Here is a 23,787-nt window from a genome sequence, read left to right as displayed (position 1 = left end):
AGTTTGTAGCAATTCTTGTCACACGCTTGGTCACACAGTTACACAGGGGCTATAATGTCGAGACCTAGGGCTGAGGAGCTTGAGTACTAGAGTAATTTATTACGGTTGAATAAGGCTCCTAATTCAAGTCCTCTATTGAGCTCTTGCCACGGCTGTTTTGTGTCTCGATTTACCACGAGTTTTCTTTTCAACATGAACTTTGCTAATATCACCGCACGAGTTTTAAGGTGAGCTTTGGCATTCCACGGGAATTGTCTATTGTACAAGTCGAGTTCGTAAGGACAGCAGAAATTCTTAATAAGACAGTACGTTTCAATACTAAGCCCTTGCGAAACGCCGTCTTGCTGTCTTTGTTTGGGCCTTTTTTTGCCGCATAGGATGCCAGGCTATGGGGTTTCCATGATTTACAAGAAAAGCGTGCCTCAAGATCTTTTAAAAGACGCTGCCAGATGGTCTAGCCCGTCATGGGACACTTTCAAACTGTGAAGAGGTATCTGCAAGCAGACTTGGGAGTTTAAACTTGCGCTTGGTCCTGTGTGTTTCATTGGCCATTCACTGTAGTTGTCTCTTGGGATACTAGGTGAGCTGCGATGAGACCAGTGCCCATCTCTCATTCGTAAAGTCCGACTGGATGACATACTAGGCATGGTTGATCAAGCACTACGCGTAGAGTGGCAGCATACGGTGCTCGTATGGACAAATAGGGCACTTCTTTCCCATACTGCTTCCAGGCATCGCGCAACATCCCCCATAGCACGTACTCTGCCACAAATTTTGAACAGGTACCAATGTTCCCGTGGCCAGAGCTATCACACCAAGCAACAGTACTCCGTATAGGTTACAATTAAAGTGACAATTGTGAAGCGTTCCTTTTTGCGGGCCACACTGTCGAATTATTCAAATTCAGCGATTTTCTGTCCAATAAATATTCTCGCTCGAGTATATATTAGAGTGTGGCGCTTCCAGAAGTATCTGGCCAGGCACGCGATAAACGTCCAGTAATCCCGATTAGCAAGAATCCAGCTTCTTTTGTAATTGCGTGCTATTTGCGTATTGCTTTGGGATCTGTCGCAAGCAATCGTGAAGCTAGAAGACCCCAGGTGCCTTTCTATGTGTTGAGGGGCCCTCGGCGGCCATCTGGGCTGGGCAGGTGATTTCAACCGGCTCCAGCGGCCGTCTTGTCCGCGCCCGGGCTCCGATGCTCCGGTCCGATCGCCGGCCGATCGCGGAACTGCCCCCCGGGCCGTCTTGACGTCGAACTACATTGGACTCGATGGTGCTTGCGCTCTGGGGCTTCCGCCAACCAGCTGGCACCCTACCTTTGATTATTATTGTCAAACACGACCCAACTCCACCCCATCGGGCTGCGGAACACGGCGCTTTTGGTAGGCTCTGCTTAGGCGGTTCAAGATGACCTCTGACCACTCTGGCACGCGCTGCCGCTGGATATTCCTGACTCGCCCTAGTAGATTCATTCACCTGTCGTTGGAATGCAACACGTTGGCGGGACAAGAGTATACATCTGAGTTTGGTGGACCACAAAGGACAATCTTGTCCTTTGGCCAAGCAACTAGCTGACCATATTGTCTAGTCGGAACTCTCAGGCTCGGACAACGCTGAATATATCGCGCGAACATATGCCTCGGTCCGCGCGGTCCCAATCCCCCCTTCGCCCATCTTGTTGGGCGCATAGCCTATAGTCATCTTCCTATCCAAGTCCATGATACCGGCGGAACCTCCCCATCCAACCCAGTAGCAAATTCGGCCCTTTGGAAACCACCCATTCGGCACGGATCCATTGGCGAGGGCGAATCCCATCCCCCACGTAAGTGGAACCAGGAGAACCAAATCGTTTCCACTAGCCTGCTCTTTGAAGATCAAATCTATTGTGTTCTCCGAGAGAAGTCGTTTTCCGCCCACAGAGCCACCCAGACTGATGACTGAGAGGATGGCCGCGATCGACCGAGCGTTGCCAAAACCACCCATGCCAGCCAATTCCGCCTTGCGAAACTCGGGAGTTCCTGCGTGTTCTGCTTTAATCGGAGTACCCTTGAACGCCTTTATCCGCACACCATCCACATCAACTTTGCCGGGGGGCGTGGACGACGCCGGGGGCGGAATCAAATCACAGATTCGCTCCCAATCCTTCTCTTCGGCACCGATATGAAAGTCGGCGCCGAGAGGCTCAGCGATCTCGCCTTGAACAAATTCCTTGACCGACTTGCCACTGACCCTTCTCACGAGCTCTGCCACAAGGTGGCCTTGGCTCACGAGATGATATCCAGAAGCGGTACCCGGCGTCCACCAAGGCGACTGACGAGCCAGCCTTGCCGTAGCGCTCGGCACATCATAAATATCCTCGATCGTGACCGGGCTTTCCCAAGCCGCAAGCCCCGACGTGTGGCCCAAGAAGTGCCGGACCTCGACGTTTTCTTTTCCATTCGCCGCAAACTCTGGCCAGTACCTGGCGACCTTTTCGTCCGGGTCAAGAAGGCCGCGATCAACCAGCATCAACGCGGCGAGGTTCGTCACACACTTTGTCGTCGACCATACCGCGCACAATGTGTCCTTTGCCCAAGGCCGGGTGCGGTCGGCGTCGACATGTCCTCCCCAGATGTCGACGACGGTCTTTCCATTGATGCTGACACAGATTGACGCACCGAGTTCGTCTCCGGAAGCCAACTGCTGCTGCAAAAGCTGCCGGACGTTGGCGAACTTGGCATCACACTCGCCATTGATGGCCGCCATGGTTGCTGGATGGTTGAATGAGCCGCGCAACTCGGTGAGCTGTGGTGCCTTGCGGAGTCGAACATGCAAAGAGAAAGAGGAGCAGGTTACATTCGGAACAAAGTAGGGTTCGTCGGCACTTATATAATGTCCGGGAGCACCCCTCACCCTCTCATTGCCCTGTTTCATGTGCAACTGCACGAGCCGGCGAGGCGGCGCCTTTCCCCGAGGCAATTTGCGCGGCACATGTTTGTGCAAGTTGCTGTCCTGAACAGTCGAAGTGGAAGGTGAGCCGGAACAAATCAATAGCAGACCCATGGTTATTGGTCTTGCTTTCTCTGAACTGTTCGAGTCCTACTGTATACTCGGCAACTACGCAGCCTTGGTTTCTTTCCAATCACTTAAACTCATCCTGCGCAAGCTGCTGTCATCACACCAGTGTCTACGCTGCTTCGCATTATTTCTCTACAAATAGAACCAGGTATTTCCTACCTAGCTATAAATTAGTTGCCAGGCTTTACGTGTGACCCTTTGCGTACTCTGCTTATAATGTGTCGTGTGACATTTGATGTACACTGCACTACGACGCAGCAGAACGACGCGATCGACGGTGTGAAGATGCCGTCTGGTCCACAGAGATTGAAAAGTGCAGTGGACGGTTTTTGAAAAGAGCGAGGACGTAGTAGCTACCGCTAGAACGAGTGTTGGCCACCAACTCCATACCGGCCCAGCGCGTCGTCGAGCCACTCCTGCTAGCTACGAATAGAGGCTGGTGTGTATTATTCCAGAGCGACAATCTTCCGCCCCTCCTCCTTGAAGGGTGTGCCAAGGACCGCAATATCATAGTCCATGCAGAATGCCTTATCTTTCTTGTACAAGCTCAACTGTCCGTCTGCGGCTGCCAGATTCAGATCAATCTTCATATGTCTATCCAGTCTCCCGTCAAAAACACCAACGTAGATTCCTGCAACCATGATATTCAATACGCTATTTTCAACTTTTTTGTCTACGTAGCCCATCAGCTAAAGCATGTTAGCTCATCCCAGGACAAGTACGGCAAATACGCTTCGTGGGACTGTTGTACCCTAACGGGACCGACGTCAGACTTGACGAATATTCGGTCGCCGGCCTGCTCGCCGTGTCGTCGATCGATCAATAATGCAAAGTTGAGCACCTGTGTGACGGTATGTCTTTCACCATGGTCCGTGACCTCGACCTCGACGATGGCGCCTGGAGCGTATCTTAGAAGCGGTGTTCAAGGCAGACGGGCACGGGATGGCGGCACAGACCAGCAATATACCCCGTGACCATGGTCTTGTATGTCGTGAGGATTGAGCAGTTTCTAATTGGGAAGGATCTTGAAGGACTGGCTGCTCGAAGCTTGGGATTGCCTTTCCATCTCCTGGGGCGCGGAGGCGATGGCTGGCAAGCCTTTATAGTCGATTCCAACGCGACAAATGACCGAATTTACAGATCTCTCTCTACGTGGACCATGGATTGTAGTTGATGGCATTGATGGCATCAGACCTTTTGCGGTGCGTAGCCCATCTTGGTAGCCAAGTTACTGCTTCCATACAACCACTTGCCGTTTCACCACATTACCATCTGACTGTTCCAATGCATTGTTTCACTTTTCAGCTGCCCATTACCTCGAGGGCTTGGTCATCCACAAGCCAATTATTCTGTGGTATATTTTCTCACAGCGGTAGGTCATTGGTCGCCTCACTTAGCTCGTGTCTGGGGAAGCGCGTGGGCAAAGTATGCTCAGAGACGTTGAAAGGTGATGAAGAATTACTGATTGTCCTTGCGACGTAGCCTTTTCTGAATGTTGAAGATAGCTAGTGACGCTGCTCGCATGTCAAAACTCATCTCAACGCCTAATCAAGGCAGGCTTCCGGCAATGCCGTATCCTCGCCGACGTTACGAACGCTGCCGTTTCTATTGCCACTGCCACACTGCCCGTCGTATTGTTTGTCTAGTGAGCTGGGCAGTTTTTCATTTCATATCCCAGTCAGCTCACATTCGCAGATTCAGCAGCACCGGTCCGAGGCGGACGCTTTCTTACGTAAATAGAGCTCGCTGGACGCCGTTTCATTGCCACACTGTCCCTCGTATTGTTTGTCTAGTGAGCTGTCAGTTTTTCCCCGCACTTTAGCAGTACCTCGGAGATTTGTTTGCTTAGACTTGCCATCAAAGATGCCATGCTCATGGGACTGAGTCGCAGTTGAGGGTGGAGTGGCTCTGAGAAGGCAGTCCGGAGAATGCGACTCAGATGTTGTGCCACCAGTGCCGCGTATGTGCGTATTCTGCCACTTATTCACCTGGATGAGGGACGGAGCGTTCTTCTCGATATTCGCATGATACATGTACATATTATGTGGTCACGGCTAGCCCTTTCCGACGGCTGTCAGTCATATATGGGGCCTTGACCGTAATATATTTGATACATGTCACATATGATAACTGTGTAAGACAGCTCAAACGAAAAGGGAGCCCCCAATCTTATAACTAAGCGGAAGCGCAACTTCTGCAGAGTATATCCCCTTTGTTGCAGGATGGTGGTTCTGTGCGAAAGCTCGGCTTGAGCGCCTTCTCACTTGGCCCTTTTGTCCTGATTGTTTTGTGCCTCTTGAGCCAGAGGACTGCAGCTAGAGTAACTAGAAGACGTCATAGAGGAGCTTAGATTCTTTTCCATCTTTCCAGATTTTATTCTTTGTCGGTCTCAACACGTCAGCTCGTCCACGATCTTTTGAGACCCGGGTGATAGCCACCATTGACCAGTGACCTAGTCGTCCGTATCTTCAGTGCCTAGACCAGTTTTCCGATGACTATATAGTCAAATTCTGCATTTCATCCAGCTGAGCGTAGGCACAGCTCTCAGTTAGCAGCGATTTGTATGTACGCCGACCAACAACGCATCCCGCATACATGATAACGTCGCCCGCTTGGCAAACAGTAGCAGCGTTGAGAAGTCAATACTCATTGCTCCCCATAGACTTGATAGGCGTGAAGTTGGTCAGATTTTGTAACACAGTAGCTTAGAATAAAATGGTTGAATATTGATACCAGCGTAGGTTTGCAGTGCCGAGGATAATGTGTTTCTTAAACTCTTCAGTTTTGACAAAGTTGACTTCATGTCGCGAATCTCCAACGAGCTCGGGGAATGAAACAAGACAAACAAATGACAAAGGACCGTTGTTTAGGGAGGCTATATATTGGGACCTGCGACCAATTAAACATTTCAGGCTTCGGTGCCTATTTGCACTCAAGTACAAGTCTGCTATGATTCCTTTACCAAGTGTCAATGCACTGTATACTAGTAGCATCAACATCATCGTTCCTACCTTATGTGGTCGTGAACGGTTACACTCGCCACCGAGTACGCTTTGTATTCAAAGAATTGAAAATGGGATGTTGAAGCAGCTTCCGGGCTGTCCTCCGTTTGTCGGCTAACCATTGGAGCATCCCGGACGCGAAGTCAATGAATACCTCTTTTTCATCGCCAACCAGTTCTGCGATCGTATCTGCTATCCACAAGGTCAATGCTAAGAATGAAAGTGGCTGCTGAGCAGACATAATCCATTATTTAACTGCGCTAGCTCTACGTTCCACAAATTCGAAGTTGACGCTAATAGCCTTGTGGTTCATTTCTATATGTCGAACTTTATTATATAATTCAGGCAGGTATGGCAGTTTCATCTTGGCCCAATGAACAAGTTCGTCAGCCGCTTCAAAAGCAAACATCACCGCTCGCCCTTGAAGTATCCTGAAGCCTGTTCGTCCGTCTAGAATTGAACTGTGGAAAGTTAACAGTTAACACGTAAGTTGATTCTTTGGGTGCTCACAACCGCCACTCTCCATGGAGACATTTTGGCCTTCAATGTCCTCTTTTTCAAGCTCGGCCGGAAGAATCTTCAATAGGGCGATAGGCGCAGCAATCGCGTCAAGCACGTGGCGATGTGAGCGCCAGCAGAAAACCATCTGGGATTTGCATGACCAGAGCTGAGCCAGTATTACTTTTGCCTCTTCAGGAGTTCGGTTGAGGACACACAGATCGCGTGCTGTCGCACCATAGGGTTTGGTAAAACCTAGAGAAGAACCTGGGAGGAGGGTTTCGATAATGTTCCGAATGCGCTGCATCTCCTCAGTGAGAGAACAATCAGAAGTGACTGCCTGCTCTTCATCTTACCTCGTCATCGAAGTTAAGGGCTTTACAGAATCGAGGGCCTTCGACTGTCTTGAGATAGTAGCCATTTGCCAACAACGCGTCCACCTGTTTCCCCAAAACTGAACTCTCCCCATAGTAAAAGCCATCAATGGAAATGGATCGCTCTGGATTACCGAGACTTGACGACATAGTTATGTTTGTCCTTAAGGAGTGTGATGGTAGTGGCGGGGTAGAATTATAACTAATAGAGAGAATTCTATTAAGAACAAAGTATAAAGAAGCATAATATATAGTTACTTTTAAATATAATAGTATAATATAGCTTTTAAATTAGCTATAAACTAGTCTCTAAAGAGTCTACATATATTAAGAGAAAGGTTTTCTATTAGGAGAAAGAGGGTTTAGAGACTAATATAGTTGTTACTACTAAATTAACGCGCTATCAAGCTATTACTAGGACTCCCATGTGACTCTTTGTTTACTCTGCCACAACACGCTGCTGACACCAACACACAACAATAGTTCATGCTTACAGGCGGCCCTGCTGATGCTCTGACAAGGGCTGGGGAAACAGGGCTTGGAGCAAGAACCCGGTTTAATTGCAACAGTACCATTCTGGCACCAGACGTCATTTGCTTCTCCCCCGAGTCCTGACTGACCAAGGACGCCATGCCCTAGGATTGATCAGGGCCGCGCGGCAGGTTCTCATCCGCCTGGGAAGGAATCCGCTTGCAAAACACGGACCTAATCTGATCGCCGTCCTCGTTGTCATGCAGGTTCCTGATACTCGCCTTCAGGTCATTCATCATGGGCGGGTTGAGACACAATCGGTTGCTGAGATGCCGTGTCAGCGGCAGCGTGCAAGACTCGGCGGAAAGCAGCCTCTCTCTCGACTTACTAGGAGTACACGAGACACGTCACTTCGTCGGTGAAGAACTTGACGGACGACACGTTTGTTTTCTTCCTGTTCTGATGGTTCCGATTGTCCGACCAATCGATCCTTTTGTCCGCCGTCAACATGTGCCTGACGGGCTTGGCTTTGCCGGGGTGAACACGAGTTGCTTACAATTGGGTCGGCATCGACCAGCATTTTCCCAGCGAAGGCACGGCGAAGGAGATTCCCTCAAAGTTTGCGTGCTCGTAGAAGGTGACCTAGAGGAGAGTCGAGATGCCATGTGTTGGCGCTGTCCGCGAGTCGACTGGCGCCGGGCTTACTTACACCGATGTCTGGAGTCTCTCCGAGACCGTATATGGCGGCAGCGCTTGCCGTTGCGGCCATGAGGAATGTCCTCGGATACATTTTGGACGGCGTTGACGAGTCCGCAGGGTAGGCAGCGCGGCGGGCAGAAGGCGGACTAGATGCCACATTCCATTTTCCCATGGGTCGAGACGTGTGCTTATATGCCCACTCGGAAGGGCGAGTGAGCTCGTTCATGCTAGTCTCGTGACAGTGCCACGTCGACGTAAGTTGTAGAGTACACGCATGGCTAGGGCAGTGGTCTTGTTCTCACTAGACATTGCAGCAGAGCCTGCTGCGATCCGCGGCATGGAGCGCCAGACGTCATCGGTCTTGTTGTGCGTCGGAGAAGTTTGTACTTGAGCGGCCGACACGTGGCTTGAGCGGTACGTCAAACCATACATGGCCAAGCCTTTGGTCTTGGTGGACAGATGTCCAGGTCATCTCTGACCCGACTCTGACTCTTATGACTTCACTAGTGCTGTGGACAGCCTTGAAGGGCATTTCCCCAACGGGACAACGGGGGCAAGTGAGGTGTGGTGATCGATTGGTGCTAGCAACCAAAAACACGAGAAGACACGAGGATAAACACGGGTCAAGATGGTTGTACTTGTGGGTAGTTCATGTACGAGGAGGGGATAACAAATGCGGGCACACACACGTGGCAACGTCGAGAGGGAAGCACCGTGGATTTCATACCCAGGGCAGTAATTCGTACTCGCGCAGACTTGCATGGAACTCCGCTAAGCTCTGCACACGAAGTTCACAAGGCGTCCCTTTGCGGCATGGCATCTGGACTTGCCGACCAAATTTGGTCTTTGACAGGATTCTCAGCATAGTGTACGAATAGGCTTCATTTGCGGACTCTACGGATTAAAAAAGCATAAAGTTGTATTCAAAGTAAAACTAGCGCATGACCCAAGGGTGAACATTTCAACGAGAGTCCCGTACAGCTCCGGACATTGCGCCCAGACACTGCGGCGAGTAACTAGTTTTTGTCCCGAGAAGGTAAGATGCCGAGGGCCTCTGCGGTCTATCTTGGGGCCTTAAATACTGATGCATTCTCCCCAGCATCCCGGCTGGTCCACGAGTTAGCCCGGTCCTACGATCGTCGACGGAGTGACTTACGCCGCCGGTGTTAACCTATGGTATCCTTGTCAGCACAGCAAAGCTAGATGGATGCCTTTGAGAGTTGTGAACCAACCGTGCCCTCGTCGCACGATGGCCGTTCATTCATGCAGCAAATGCACGCCGGCGCCCGTGGCTCAAAGGGAGTGCCGAGAGCGACTCCGGCGAAGAGGCAGATGATGGCGGCGGCGAACTTCATTTTGAGAATGGCGATTCGAAAGAACACTGGTGAGTAGTCAAGATGTGTGATGTTGATCGAGGAAGACTGACGGTGCTGATCTGGTAGGTAAATCTCTGGGCTCTCGGGACCACGGTCCATCTTTATAGTTGCTCGCTGGCTCGACTGACGACCATGGTCCATAGTCGGCGCTTACAGTATCTGGGTCACCCGGGTAGACGGTCAAGGGTGACAGGAACATTGCCGTCAGGGCGAGCGTGAAGGAGCCAATTGCCCTCATGAGTTCTCCCGAGTCCCCATCGTGAGTCGGATGAAAAACAGAGGCTCGGCGGGAACTCATAACCGCTCTGCTTCCGGTGTCTTGGACGTGGGTAACGCATCGACTAAGCCTGCTCGGCAAAGGCCAGCCGAGTTCCCTGGTCGGCAGTACGCTGGGTTCTTGGACTCAACAGAGTAGTGGTGGCTGTCAAGAGCCGTGTTGCAAAACGATGGACGTGAGAGCAAACGTCAAACTGATTTGTTCAAAACTAGTCAAAGGAAAGAGGGCGTCTGCCGACAGGATGGGCTGCCGACAGTTCCGGGCCTTGAAAACCCATGATTTGGTGTCGTGCCGTTCCGAAAGCCAAGTCTGTTGCAAGACACGGCTTTCGGACAACTCTGACGCAACTGGCTGACAAGACACGATGGTGATTTGACGCAAATGCAGGACTATGTTGTCAAATTCGGGGGACTACGGATGTAATCCCGCCACCATGCCCGAGTAGTTTCGGGCTGTTCCGACGGCCTACTCAGATAATTGTTCCGTTACTAGTTGAATGACCAGAGAGGCGGGCAAGGCTGGAATTACGACGGTACGAGGATGCCACATGATGGGTTTGTGCAGTTTTGATGACCGAGTTCGTCGGGAGAAACCTGGCGCCCTGCTCCGCCGCCCAGGGTCGTACTTTGGCTTCTGCTGTGCTGCTTGAGAACATGAGTCTCCCGAAACAATGAAACACTGTCTGTGATGATTTTGTCGCCGTCTCGGCAAGTCGTGCTCACAACCTATGCTAACCTGGTTGGTTTCTGCAAGTCTTGGTCATATTGTTCGGGTGCGAGCCGTCTATGAACTATTTGTTTCTCATTCTACAATGTCTTGAAGCCACGCGGCGTCATCGACACTCGGCCGGGATTCTGGCGGTCATGTTCCCGATGTCGAGTCGACAGAAACACCCACCGGTAGTTGGACCTTGCTGATGGACGACTGCTGAGTTGAAAGCCGACGCTCGTGCTACAACAGATCCAAGTTGCACAAGTCGCCGACACCTCTCGCCCGCCGAGTGACCGGTCGAGTTGTGACTCAAATAGTCCGTCGGCCTAGGTAAACGACGACGCCTTGCCGGCCACCTGCGATGAGATCAAGCAAGGCACGAGGTACTGAACCGCTAGGGGCACTTCCTCCGCCACCCGGGAAAGAACGGGCTCTCGTCGAGCGTTCGTGCCTCCCAGTCCTTCTCAATCAACCCCTTGTCCAGCTGTGCCCGCTCATATCTCGCCAGCGCGGGTTTCACGACATGCTCGACGTGCCAAGTGCCCTTGTACTTCATCACGGCCTCGTCGCCCTCGTTCAGCACCTTGAGGACCAGGGACGGGATGTACGGCTCGTCCACAAACTCGGAGAGAGGCGTGTACAGGGCCTTGAAGTTGAAGACCACGGCCCCAGAGAGCGGCAGCCGACGCAGCGTCTGCCAGTCCACTCGGAGATATACGTCTCCTTCACGCAGCGATTCGTCCTGGACGCTCCGACGGCCCCAGTCGGCATGGTCGGCGGGCAGGAACAGCGGCTGGCCGACCTCGAAGCCCCAGGAGCCTCTCTGGATCGGGCTCGAGGCCGGCATCTTGGTGAAGAAGCTGCGGCAAGGCGTCAGTGACTGCTCCAGCGGCTCTTCTCGCCGGTACGCACCGATCCACGCTCAAGGCCAGCTTCTCCTGGTAGCCGGGCACCCCCTTGTGGACGCCGGGCAGGCCCCTGCCCATCTTCTCTCCCAGATTCCAGCCAAGAGCGGAGCAAATCATGCCAGCTCGTAAGCAGTAGCGTCCGGTCTTCTCGTCGCGCATCGTCATTGCAAAGTCTTCCGGCAGGTTGTCCAGCAGGACGTGAAGCGGGTCCGCGGCCGACAGGTCGTGTGTCGTGTCGAGGATTCGATTCACAAACATGTTGTCCCTGAGTTGGAACTGGTGCGGGTATTTCAGCGTGAGATACTGCAAAGCCATCTCCATGAGCTCCTTGCATGCGAGCTCTGACCCCGGCAGGGCTTGCAGCACGTCTTTGCCGTGCTGTTGGTAAAGACGGCGACGCTGAGCTATGCGGTCGCGGTAGGTGCTCTCCAACTCTAGCCAATAATCCGGGTCGAGTCTTTGTAATGCTGGCGTGAGGATAGCATCCAGTAGTGAGCTTGTGATTGTTGTCAACGCGCACATGGTTACTTACACATGGTTTGGTGATATGGCCATCTGAATGGCCGGTAGGGTCTTGCTCGAGCGGTGTCGATGTTGAAATTCTGAAGAGACGCAGGTGCGGGAACGCCGGACAGCTTTGCATAGTCGGGGAAACTTCCCAACGCCTTGACATCACCAACGGTGAAGCCGCTGTACAGTTTGGTCAAAGGATCAGCGTGACGATAGTCCGACTCCATACTCAGAAGCGGCCCGTTGGGCACGGATACGTCGTCGACATCATTCTCGGGCGTACAAAGGAGTTCCGAGACGGTATGCCGCCGCGATGGTGGAAATATCTCCGAGTAGTCTGCATCCGGGACCGTCTCCTGCCGAGAGTTGCGAGTCGCCGGAATCACGCCTTGGTCGACCGCTGCTCTCCGGTAGGCGTAGGTTTGGAATAGATGGGTAAAGACGCCCATGACTCTTGCAAAAAAGGGATCTAAGAATGCCATGTCGTGGGTGGGAGGCAGCGTGTCTCGCCAATGCACATGGCTATCTGCTCCCACGAGCCTAGTCTTATTACTTGACGGTCACGGCCGGAAATGCCATCAAACGTCGACTGGTTGAAACTGAGGGGGAAAAACGAGGGGTGAAGCGGGAGGCGTACGTGTGACCTTGGCGCCGAGTCTTGCATGCATGTGGATGTGGATGTGGAGAGACATAGGATTTGCCCATAAGTTATAACGTATTGGAAACACGAGGACAGACAGGGCAATAGAATCGGCAACGTACACTGTCCTCCTCGGGCCGTGATTCCTTGCTTAGTCGTCTGTGTCGGTGCCGCGAGGACCACTCTGTAATCACTGATTTCTATCACTAGTGACACGTCTCCAGTGGCCTTGTATGGCAGTTTCTCAAGATTAGCAAACAGTAAACAAAACGGAGGCTGCTGCGCCATGCAAGATGCTAGTTTTCGCTGGATAATACGAGCTAAAGAGCTCTATATGAAGCGGTCACGTCCAGCTTGCTAGCTACCGACGACACCTGCCCATCAAGCAGAATGCATTTAACAGGCATTAAGTTGTATTAATACTTATTCTCTCTAAGTTTTTCTAGCCAACTAAGTGTTATGGTCTGAGCTATGCTCGACCTAGCGAGCGGGACATAGCCTACCCCTTTGTGACCTAACTTGTATAGTGCCAGATGAGCGAGCTTAGGGCAGCTTGTTCATTACGTACTCTTTTGGCTTAATCGTGCCCGCCCCACTTTATGTGGTTCGGCTAGCAAAAGCCCTCACCACCAAAGGTGGTGCTCGACAGCAAGGCGGGCCGGACACCAAGGCGGGCCAATTTTCAACCTAATAACGCTATTAACCTCTTCGCCTATAATGTACACCCTTCTCGTCCCAAATTTCTAGTAGATCTAGTACAGAATCCAGACGCCATTTACGTGCCTTTTTAGCTGCTTCAAAAAACGTCCTCTTGGCGTGGTTGTGGCGCCTTTTGTCGGCATGCTCTTTATGCTTGCTGTTCGCCTGATGAACTCGAGAAAGGTCTTTGCAAAGGCGTGATTGGAAGGAGAAACGGCGAATGGTTGACGCGACAGGTATGCATTTGTTGGCGGTGACGGGAGGGGAGCCATATGAAGAGGTGCATTATCTGTTGACTGTTTTTCTAGACCGGGAAATAAAAATAGGACATGTATAGAAAACCAGATATTACAGCCCTTTTTAAAAAAAAAATCAAAAAAATCAAAGGTCGTCACTCATTCATTGGAAGCTTCAACGAAAAAAAAAACCCCGGATGTAATTACGCAGCTCATTAAAGATCCACCTGATCAATCGCCGGCCACCATTGAGACCAGGCCCCCTGCTCGTCGAGGTTATTGCTGACTTCCGCGAAAAGCTGGTTCAACAAGGTATTAGTGTCGAGCTCGTGCTCGTGCTCGTGCTCGTGCTCGTGCCCTTGAACCGGCCAAGTCGCCTGCGCCGAGGGCCGCTCCGCGCCCCGAATCTCCCGAGTATGCGCGTCGGATCTATCCACGACACGGAACTCGTGGACAGACTGGTGTAGAGTATCAAAGTCTGCTCGTGTGCGCCCCTGGTATCGTGTCCGGTCCTCGGTTGCTCGCTCGTAGAGCACGGATGCATGGTGTATCGTTTTGATCTTGCGCGTGCCGCCCTCTCAATGTTAGCGCAACGGTGGCCACGGTCGTGTCATGCTTGCGGGCGGCTTACCCATCCGTCGGCGATTTTCCAGACAAGTCGAAACTTTTCCAGGTAGTCGAGACACATTTTGAGACAGTCGCTTGCTCGCGGGCTGCGGCCCAGGTTCATTCGGGGGTATTTCGCCACGTAGAGGTTGAGGTAGCCGGCTGAGAATGCGCAGAACCCGGCAAAGGGCGTCATGAGATGCACGCCACACTCGGAGGCCTCGTGTAGAATGGCGGCGATGTGCTCTGCCGCGCCGAAGAGGAGTCGGGAGCTGTCGTCCCACCAGCCCTCGGGGGCGGGCGCCCCCAGCATGGGCTGGTCGACTGGACCCCGTGGCTCCGACTCCGGGGTCGGCAGGAAGGGGAAGTACTCGCGGTGAAGCATGAGGGTGCTGACAAGGCGTAAGCAGGGGCGGCGGCGGCAAGTTGGGAGCCCCGTCGACCGCTACCGCTGTGGGAAGGGGATTCTTACCTCACGTAGTACAGGAGATTGGGGCTTTTGCTAGCCGAACCACATAAAGTGGGGCGGGCACGATTAATGGTTGGGGCCAAGAGGGTCCGGCAAACCACCGTAGTCCATCACATCCTAGTATTTAGCTGCAACGGTATATATCGTCAGCTTCAACTCACCTTTGTCTTACTTTCTGCTCACAGCCTAGCTTCGCAGCTAGCTACTACTAAAATATAACAATTTAATAGGCACCATGTCATATGAATACTTATTCTCTCCAAGTTTTTCTGGCCAAGTCCGCCCTACAATAATGCCCGTTATTTTACAAGGTCATATGACTCACTCCACTTTCCCTTGACACCCCGGTTGTCCGTTGTCCGTCTACTACGTAGTCATTATTCCTTGCTGCTAGCATCCAAGTCCTTCTGGACACATGTCATATAGTTTGTAAACGTTGGCAGCGGCAACCCGGCCGAGCAGCATCGACAAGTCACGGCCTCAAAGATTCGGAGCCTCGGGCGAGACAAGGTGACTTCACCGGCTGAGACAAACCAACAGGCGCGCAAACGACCGTGCCACGCTCTCTCTCCGCCCAACTTCGCATCTTCATCTTCACCATGGGCCAGGAGTACTCGGCGCCCAGCCCCGGGGCCAAATTTCAAGTCATAGGCGCCGGTCTCCCGCGCACCGGGACGGCCTCCTTCTCCGCGGCCCTCGCGATCCTCCTCGACGGGCCCGTATACCACGGCGGCACGCAAATCACACTCGGTCCCGAGCACGAGGTGAAGACCTGGCTGCGCGTCGCGGCGCAATGGCCGCCCTCGACGCGGGCCTCCCGCGAATCTGTCAAGTCCCTCATCGCCGGTCGCCTGCGCGGCTTCGTCGCCACAACCGACTACCCTGGCCTCAACTACGTACAGGAACTGGTCGAGCTGTATCCTGACGCCAAGGTTACCTGCACAGTGCGCGACGTGGAGTCCTGGCAGAAGAGCATGGCCGTCGTGGGCAACGCGGCGACCAAGTGGTTCATGAGAATTCTCTTCCTGCCCATGCCGTCGCTGAGATACTTCCCGGCATTCATCGACACGGTCAAGGACCAGTGGCACGGCCGCTACGGGGAGACGGCGTCACCGTCTGAGGCTACGTACCACAGGCACATGGAGTGGCTGAGAGAGGTCGTGCCGGAGAAAAGATTGGTGTTTTTTGACGTCCGGGATGGCTGGGGCCCCCTCTGCGAGATCTTGGGCGTCGACGTGCCGAACGTGCCATTTCCGAGGGTCAACGATGGGGAGGCCATTGCGAGGTCGGCCGCGAAACAGTTTCGGCGGGCGCTCCGGAGATGGATGCTGATTGCTGGTATTATCGCGTGCGTCGGGTACGGAGTGACGTGGATGATGAGATGAACGGAGCGTGGTTCATGAAAGAAACCTCCAACCTTGGAGTCCATTTCTCGTGTTGACCGCATTTTGAGGTCAGTAGCAACAAGCGCAACGCCGTTTGTATGAGTTGCCCTTGGGGTATCAACATTTTAGTTCAAGACGGCCCGGAATTCCTCTGGATGGATGTCCACAAGATTGCTCCTGGCACACCCAAAATAGATGAGTCTAGACGACACTGGAGCCCGCCAAGTCGATGGCAGTGGAGTGAAGACTGAGGTTATTTTGCCAAAGGCTACCAGTCATGCTTGAATATCAGAATCTGTCGTCCCATGTGTCACCCGCCACACCGCATTCCCCTAGAGGAAGATGCAGACTAGTCGGCCGTGACTTTTCATCGGCATGCAGCAGCCCTCTCGTCGTGGGCGCTCCGTTTGTTTTCTCCGCTTATATTTACTACATTCTTGCATCAAATCTACCTATCCGCACAGGACAAGTGTACCAGTAGCGGCGTGATGATGGCATGTGCGTGGATGACTTGCTGATACTAGAGATTCATATGTCTGGAGTCGCAGCGGCTTGGAACGTTCCATGAGATAAATCAGCTGCCGCGGCCTCGTCAACATGTCAAGCCGACGCTCGTCGCTTCACGCAGTCCATCCTATGTGTCTTGGCCCGACTAGGACGGGCCTCTCGAGCCTCATTTGCATAGGAGGAGATGTTATCTCGGCGACGATGCTCATGACCACCTTGTCGTAACATTGATTGGCGACCAATTTTTATTCATCATTTGTTTAGGTGGCTCCCATCTGCAACTAGCATTGTTCCAATCTTGTCCGCGAGGGTTTGCTGCGAGGGCCGCCAAAGTCACGGTCGACACTTTATTACGAGCAGATGCGAGGGACTTCAGACATGATGACACGACGATTGGCAGGCTTCAGCATCTTCAGCTCCCCGGGAGGCCATTGAGGGCTGGCGCATGCCTGGCTGTGGTTGGCCCGAGTGCACCACGCAGCTGAGTCTGGAATTGCGCCATAACCAGGGGAATCTAGGTGCTAGGGCTGACAGTAAGAACAAGTATGCTTCGGCATAATATTTTCCCATGTAGCCCAATGCTTGGTCTGGTTGGTGTCTTATTTCTCCCTCAGCCACGCGGCTGCCAGCGCTAGCTTTTCGTTGTTTATCACGATCTTTGTCCGGCGGCGTCTCCGAACGGCCAATAGGATTGTCTTGTGCGGCCCTAGGTGGCGGAATAGGCTAACGGTAAAGAAGCCAAGGTGCTTCAGTGGCTGTCTCCTCGCCAAGCTGCATCGTTAGTGGCCGTCCTCGGTTCTTTCTTTCTTCCCAAAAGCCTCCTCAGTCGAATGACGGGGTGCTCGCGTGACAGTCTCCCCTTTTCTACGCACGGCCATGGTGACGAGGCCAATTTCGCCGTCAGCAGAGCAGAGGCTGCACAAATAACTGCAGTAGAGACCGTGATATACGCACCGATGGGACGGGGGTGACAACATCTGCAGGCAAAAAGCCCGAAAATTTGCAATGTCGGAGATGCTAATTTTGGATGTGCGCGGGTGATGTCACTGCGAGCCGAGCGCACCGAGTTGTTCTTCGATTTTTGCAACGTATAGTGGGGGTGGGTCTTGCGTAGACATCAGCCAACCAGACAGTGGCCGAAAGAAACTGCCACCAATCAGACCCGTTTGCCCTGGTCGCTTCATGTCAAGCTGACAGACCACTCGGTCAACCTTGGAATCCAAACTGTTTCCTCCGTACACTTTGACTTCCCTTTTCTCCTTGTCTCATGTGGCATCATCGACAAGCGACCCTCCCTGGTATCTTTTTTTTCTCTCAGTCGTACAAGACTATTTTTCTTTCGCCCTCACTGTTACGGCATAGAGTCTTTTTTTCCTTTGTGTGTAGCCAATTTCCTCAAGCAAGGCGACGGAAAAGCACGCAAACGCCACCGTCGATGAAAACTCTCAGTCAACCGTCACGCCATTCTCGCCAGTAGAACTGCAAGCGCATCATACCGCACAATGGCTGCCGCTGACGCCACCGCGGCTTCGAAACTGGCCTCTTATTTCGCCAGGCTCAGTCCAGTTCCGGTGTTTCCAGAGTATACCGGCCCGTACAAGGTCGGCACCGTCGATGTCGAGATCCCAACAACAGACTTGCACTCTCCTAGCCCGGCGCCCGCCAACGCCGTCGATATCCCAACGGTCCAGTTCCGGGTCTTTTATCCTGCGGCTCCCGCGTCCGACGAGAAACGCATCACCTGGCTGCCAAACCCTCAGAGGCATCATGTGTCTGCTTACACCAAGTTTGTTGGTGTCGGATCAACCTTGGCAGAAATCCTCTCGTATGAACCCTAGTCTCTGAGACGAGAACGGCAACGTTTGCTGACTGGCGGCACAGATTCTTACCTCGACATCTTCACTATACCACGATCCCGGCTCACAAAAATGCCGAGGCTGCTGATTCCGAAACGAAACGATGGCCGACGATGATCTTCTCCCACGGACTGGGCGGAGGACGAAATTCGTATTCCTACATTGCTGGATCGCTGGCATCCCACGGTGTCGTCGTCTTCTGCCCCGAACATCGCGACGGCAGCGCTGTCATCTCCTTCATCAGGCTAGCCAACTCTCCGGGTCGCTTCTTCTCCTCAGCCGCCCGTCGCATCGTGCCTTACAATCGAATCGCGCACCAAGTCGCCCCGGGAGTCTATGAGGCTCGTGAAGACCAACTGCGCGTTCGACTGTGGGAGCTTGGTCTCATTCATGACGCCATCCTTGCGATTGACGAGGGCAGGAAATTTACCAACATGAACCTGACCACACCAACGCTGAGGCAGTTCATCGGTCGCCTCGATGTCCACGACCCTGGTCGCATTGTTTTTGGTGGACACAGCTTCGGTGCCGCCACCGTGCATCAATTTCTAAAATGCAACTATTACGCCGACCTTCCTCAAGTCGCCGCTATGAAGAATCCTCTCTTCACGCCCGCCAAGGACAGCAGCATTCGAAAGCAAATTACCGAGAAGACCGTCACAATGCTCCTTGACATGTGGTGCTTGCCTCTACTTGCACCTAATTCAAAGCCGCTCTACGACCTTCCCTTGCCCGTGTACGCCGACGTGCCGTCTGCACCTGGCGGCACAGCTCTCCTTGCCGTCGAGTCGGAGACCTTCCACAACTGGACCGAGCATCTACACGTCAAAGCCAAGCTCCTGTCGCCAGATCCGACCTCCAAAACTGTTTCGCCGCAATTGTTCGAGCGCCCCAGCGGCCGAAAGCTGCCCGAACCCAATTTTTTCTACGTCGTCAACTCGGCACATCTCAGCCAATCCGATTTCGGCATTCTCTTCCCCTGGTTAACCAAGAAGATCTTTGACGCCGAACAGCCAGAGCGCGCCTTGCGCCTAAATCTCCGAGCGCAACTCCAACTGCTCCGAGCGAACGGTATACCCGTTGCTCGCACGTATGCAGGCGATCTTATTGACGGCGTCCACGTGGACAAGTTGAGTGCCAAGGACGGCCAGGTGCTGTCCACCGAGGAGGGAACCAGCGACGACAAGGCCATATTCGATCGAAGCGCAAGTGACGGCGTCGACCACTGGAAGTGGATTGACCTGATTGGGCTGGGCGACTTTGAGGGCGAGAATTTTGGCAAAACAGTCGAGCAGAGGGTGGAGGAAGCGGAGGAACAGATGCAGGGCGAGCTGGAACCGAGCGAGAATGAGGCTGTCCAGCCTGTGGTGCAGGCCTTGAGCGCTGCTGCATGACGAATGACTCTTTGATGCGCGTGTATTTTGGTATAGCATTGCATGGCTGGGGCGTTGAATGCGAGCATGGCATGTTTGTTCAAAGAAAGAAACGTTTTTGCTCCCCTCAGTCCACGGGGTCTCTGGAGCACAAAAAGCTCCATTGATGCCTTGCCTGTGTTTCTATGGCTGTGACGTCGCTATGAGGTTTGTTTGTGGAATGGGTTTGGGTTCGGGTTCGTCTTGGCTGCAGCACAACATGATGTCAGCTCGGGATGCATATTTTACGTTCAGGTATTAGTTAGAGCACGCGCTGACTCTTGGATGGAAGAGATGTCGCTACAATACAAGTGTGGGCGAGAGTTAACGTCTTGATACGCACTTCCCCCGACCGCGAGCGTGGTACACTCTTGACGAGTACCCCAACTCACTGGTGTTGCCATCAACTACCTCTTGCATCAAAGCACGCTCCTCGGCCTCGCCGGTGCCCCGATCTGACGGATAGAAAGAGGGTCCTGCCAGCGCCGGCACCAGCGCCGCCATTCCTGCTCCTCCTCGCCAGCCACTGTGCATCCTTCGCACGTCGAGGGTGAAGAGCCGCTGCAGTTTGCTCCCTCTCCAGCGTTCAGTGGGCGCGGCGAAGGACGAGCCAACTCGGGAGCACTGAGCAGCATGTTTCTCTTTGAGGTGAGGCGAGGCGAGGCAGGCGGGTTGCGTTTCTTTGTGCCTTGGGTGCCTTGGGTGCCTTGGGTGCCTTTGGTGTGCTTGGACTCGGACGGGGACGGGCGAGGGCGTGTAGGCACTGCGCCAGACTGACGCTTCTTCATGGCGAACGCGACAGCGCGTTTGTACGTCTTTCGCAACGCCGGCCCGCGCCGAAGCTGTCTGCCTCGTCGAGACTTTGCGCGTACTCGTCCCGGTCAGGGCCTAGACGTGGTGGTCAAACGAGGCCATCGCCGAGCTTTGATCGCCGCGGTCTGGTGAGGCTCGGCGAAGATCACAATGCCTGGTGTGTATTTGCAGTCTGGGCCGCGTTCGAGGGGACCCCGGATCTGGCGGTGTCTGCGTTGGCGATTTGTTCATGTGCGTCTGTTTCTCTTTGTCGACTATAAATTGGCTCCTGGGCGCCATCTCGGTTCACCGTTCTACACCTTTTGCCTTTTGCCTTTCACCTTTGGCTACCTTTTACCGGTTCGTCTTCGTCGCAATCTCTCTGTCGAGTCGTACTTTGAGACTTTGAAGCTTTGAAAACTTTGCCACCGTTTTCCTCGGCAATATCGCATATACATAGCCTGGAGACAGGTGCAAGACGCTGGTTGTCGGCATCTCACGCTTCAGAGGCCCGCGAACACTTCACGACGCCCAGAATGGAGGGACGCGACATTGCCAAGGGGGGCAGCTCTGCCTCCGTAGATGACAACGCTGCCGTCGCGAGGCGCGAGGAGGAGGGCGGAAAGGAAGGCGGGCCTGCAGGCATGGTGCCCAGAGTCCAGACGCTCTACCGCAAGACCAACAGAAAAGGCAAAGAGTTTTGGTCACTGGAGAAGGGACGAGGTGGGAAACGGGTAACGGACCTCGAGCAGCTGCAAAGCTTCGCAATCATCAGTAAGTTGGACAGGGCCGTCGTTGATGGGACTCGGCGTGCGTGCGCGGCGGCTAACGGCCATGGTTTGACAGAAAAGTGCAAAAAGGCAGACCGCAACACGTTTGAACTCGTCAGCGTCGTCATCCAGTCGCCGCACCTGCTGGATGTTCTGGACGAGAGATTTCGAGGCTACCCCGAGTACAGGACCGACTTGGCGCAGGTCGAGCTGGAGGCTCCGTTCGGGTGCTTCCTCCATCGGTGGGACGCATTCAAGGCGGCCAGGGATGCGGATGGCCAGCAGCCTGATGCCCAAGAGCTCGTCAATCTCCTCTACGACATTATGGAGAAGGAGCTGTGCGTCCTGATGCGCAGGATGGGCATCTCGATCAGGCAGAGGTCCGTTCCCTTCGATGGACTGTGGATGATTTTCGCTCCCGGTTGTGACGTCGCCGGCAAGGTGAATGGCATGTATGCCGGGGCCGTCTTCATAAACGGGAGCTATAGAGACACTCCGCAGGGCACATTCTTTGTTCTTTCCTGCAAGAACATCGACAGGAATGCGATCAAGGGCTGGAATCTATTTGAGGTCAAGATTGGTGAATATGTTGGCGAGAAGCCCCTGGCCTCCCTCGAGTACTTTCCGCTCCAGTACGGCCGTGATTCTGCGGGCATCCGGCAGCAACTGCGCACATCGGGCGAGGGGTTCGAGAAGCTTCAGAACTACTCCTACAGACACTACGAAGGAGTGGCCCTGTACCACAAGTACAACTGCCCGGAGATGACCGGGATTCGCATCAAAGGCGACATCATACTCGACTGGGCGACGTGGGCAATCCACAGTCCTGGGAATGGCCCGACCCTCCGTCCGCTGACGGCCACGCAATGTAGTAGAGTCGATGATGCCGACGATGAACGGCGTCGCAGCCTCAACTGGCGCGCCTGGTACAGAGGGGGAACCACCCGCGCGACATCCAGTGCCGAAGCTGAGAAACCTCTGACCGAAGACCAGCTGATCTACACGTCTCCTACGGTCTGTGGCTACTCCTTTAGCAACCGGCGATGGATGAGATTCTTCACCAACTGTATTCTTCCCCGAGGGAGGACCCGGGCGCTCGAGTCACTGGCTGTCGCGGACAGAAAAAGCATCCTGGCCGCCACGAAACAGCACATCTTCATGAGGGAGTACTCCGAAGGCACCCTCAACTACAATTCCAAAGGCGTGGTCATACACCTCCGCGGGGGCCCCGGGACCGGCAAGACGTACACGGCTGAAGCTATCGCCGATGCGATTGACGTGCCCCTTTACACCTTGACCGCAAACGACCTCATCGCCGTGACCTTCAACATGAAGGATACGCTGAATGTGACTCTCGACATGCTGGATAATTGGAATGCCGTCCTGCTTATCGACAAAAGCGATGAGTTTCTACGACAGTGTGTCGCGAGTGACACCAAGATGCGCGAAATGAAGTCCATTTTGCTGGATTGTTTAGATCATTTCAAGGGCGTGGTTCTCTTTAGCAGCAGCTTTATCCAGGAGATGGACGAAACATTCGAGTCAAAAATTTCCCTGACGGTAGACTGCGGCCCCCTGGACAAGTCGACGAGGGAGAAGGTGTGGAAGTCGTTATTAGACAACGTCATGCCGTGCTTTGGATCCTCTGTTCGCACTGACCCTGAAGCATTGGGGTGGCTGGCGAGCTGGAAACTGAACGGTAACGAGATTAAGAATATAGTGAGGAGGGGCACTTACCACGCCACCGCCAAATCTGAGCCGTTGCGGGATGATCATTTACTTGATCTCTTATGGCAACATGGCATCCCATCCCCAGAAATTGCACTGACAGAGGCGCCTGGATACCAATCCGATCAGCCCCCGTGGGCGTTGACAGACACCGCGGGCTAACATGTATCAGGTTGAGCTGTCACTGTTATTTCAATACTGACCCGGGCACGATTTGACGGGACCAGCATAGTTGATGTCTGCACCGGCGTTACAGGCGTTCTTTGGCCTAATATTATCCTGTGATTCTGGGACCGTCCCGTGATATCGTTAGCTGGGAAACACCATGAAACAGAATGACACAAATTGAATGGCTCGGTGCTTCTTCAGCTCTTGTCGAACGATGCCTGCCAAGGCAGGAGTGACTCCAACAACATTGTACATTGTCAGGCTTGTGTGATTTGCTCCTCGGACGACAAATGAAGCCAGAGTGTTGAGAAGCGATGAACAAGGCATTATGCTTCTTTTGTACAAAATTTTGCTTTGAATGCCCATGCTAAAGGTAAGATATGAGGGAGAACTGCATTGCTCACACGACTCAAAGCCATGTAGCCCGCGTGGATTTGTAAAGTCGAATTTGTCAATATCGTACTCTGGTAATGTCAGTAACTCTCCCTCTCACATATTGAGCGCTCTGAGAGATAGCATAATGTCGGGGTCCTTGTGTCCAAGGCCAGCGGCCTCCCTCACTGATGCCGCAGCATCATTCGCTATACACGCTGAGCTGTCGAGCATTGTCATGGGATGTCAGGTCGTCGTGGT

General features: G+C 53.4%; 10 protein-coding genes across 10 annotated transcripts; 3 read left to right on the top strand and 7 right to left on the bottom strand.

Annotated features, from left to right (window-relative positions):
* Positions 1–1,587: 1,587 nt before the first annotated feature.
* Positions 1,588–2,748, bottom strand: MAM_07222 (beta-lactamase; the record flags this gene model as incomplete). Its single annotated transcript, XM_040826020.1, has 1 exon — positions 1,588–2,748. One exon carries the CDS (start codon positions 2,746–2,748, stop codon positions 1,588–1,590), a length of 1,161 nt encoding a protein of 386 aa, XP_040676061.1.
* Positions 2,749–3,506: 758 nt separating this feature from the next.
* On the bottom strand, positions 3,507–4,038 carry MAM_07221 (uncharacterized protein; the record flags this gene model as incomplete). The annotated part of the gene is made up of 3 exons (XM_040826019.1): positions 3,507–3,749; positions 3,812–3,957; positions 4,017–4,038. 3 exons carry the CDS (start codon positions 4,036–4,038, stop codon positions 3,507–3,509), a joined length of 411 nt encoding a protein of 136 aa, XP_040676060.1.
* Positions 4,039–6,512: 2,474 nt separating this feature from the next.
* MAM_07220 (uncharacterized protein) lies at positions 6,513–7,084 on the bottom strand (the record flags this gene model as incomplete). Its single annotated transcript, XM_040826018.1, has 3 exons — positions 6,513–6,523; positions 6,573–6,861; positions 6,917–7,084. 3 exons carry the CDS (start codon positions 7,082–7,084, stop codon positions 6,513–6,515), a joined length of 468 nt encoding a protein of 155 aa, XP_040676059.1.
* A 485-nt stretch (positions 7,085–7,569) lies between these two features.
* MAM_07219 (uncharacterized protein) lies at positions 7,570–8,330 on the bottom strand (the record flags this gene model as incomplete). The annotated part of the gene is made up of 4 exons (XM_040826017.1): positions 7,570–7,729; positions 7,794–7,859; positions 7,962–8,047; positions 8,115–8,330. 4 exons carry the CDS (start codon positions 8,328–8,330, stop codon positions 7,570–7,572), a joined length of 528 nt encoding a protein of 175 aa, XP_040676058.1.
* An 848-nt stretch (positions 8,331–9,178) lies between these two features.
* Positions 9,179–9,579, bottom strand: MAM_07218 (uncharacterized protein; the record flags this gene model as incomplete). The annotated part of the gene is made up of 4 exons (XM_040826016.1): positions 9,179–9,211; positions 9,261–9,275; positions 9,337–9,485; positions 9,531–9,579. 4 exons carry the CDS (start codon positions 9,577–9,579, stop codon positions 9,179–9,181), a joined length of 246 nt encoding a protein of 81 aa, XP_040676057.1.
* Positions 9,580–10,862: 1,283 nt separating this feature from the next.
* On the bottom strand, positions 10,863–12,335 carry MAM_07217 (uncharacterized protein; the record flags this gene model as incomplete). Its single annotated transcript, XM_040826015.1, has 3 exons — positions 10,863–11,328; positions 11,381–11,843; positions 11,909–12,335. The coding sequence occupies 3 exons, from the start codon at positions 12,333–12,335 to the stop codon at positions 10,863–10,865; spliced, it is 1,356 nt and encodes a 451-aa protein (XP_040676056.1).
* Positions 12,336–13,676: 1,341 nt separating this feature from the next.
* On the bottom strand, positions 13,677–14,452 carry MAM_07216 (uncharacterized protein; the record flags this gene model as incomplete). Its single annotated transcript, XM_040826014.1, has 2 exons — positions 13,677–14,036; positions 14,093–14,452. 2 exons carry the CDS (start codon positions 14,450–14,452, stop codon positions 13,677–13,679), a joined length of 720 nt encoding a protein of 239 aa, XP_040676055.1.
* Positions 14,453–15,135: 683 nt separating this feature from the next.
* On the top strand, positions 15,136–15,921 carry MAM_07215 (uncharacterized protein; the record flags this gene model as incomplete). The annotated part of the gene is made up of 1 exon (XM_040826013.1): positions 15,136–15,921. One exon carries the CDS (start codon positions 15,136–15,138, stop codon positions 15,919–15,921), a length of 786 nt encoding a protein of 261 aa, XP_040676054.1.
* A 2,009-nt stretch (positions 15,922–17,930) lies between these two features.
* Positions 17,931–19,678, top strand: MAM_07214 (phospholipase A2; the record flags this gene model as incomplete). Its single annotated transcript, XM_040826012.1, has 2 exons — positions 17,931–18,253; positions 18,310–19,678. 2 exons carry the CDS (start codon positions 17,931–17,933, stop codon positions 19,676–19,678), a joined length of 1,692 nt encoding a protein of 563 aa, XP_040676053.1.
* A 1,346-nt stretch (positions 19,679–21,024) lies between these two features.
* MAM_07213 (ATPase, AAA-type, core) lies at positions 21,025–23,148 on the top strand (the record flags this gene model as incomplete). Its single annotated transcript, XM_040826011.1, has 2 exons — positions 21,025–21,262; positions 21,335–23,148. 2 exons carry the CDS (start codon positions 21,025–21,027, stop codon positions 23,146–23,148), a joined length of 2,052 nt encoding a protein of 683 aa, XP_040676052.1.
* Between the last annotated feature and the right edge of the window lie 639 nt (positions 23,149–23,787).

This window comes from Metarhizium album (assembly GCF_000804445.1).
Source record: "Metarhizium album ARSEF 1941 chromosome Unknown scaffold_28, whole genome shotgun sequence".
NCBI classification, from domain to species: domain Eukaryota; kingdom Fungi; phylum Ascomycota; class Sordariomycetes; order Hypocreales; family Clavicipitaceae; genus Metarhizium; species Metarhizium album.
Note: the sequence above shows the minus strand (reverse complement) of the source record. Positions and strands in the feature narration are given on the sequence as shown.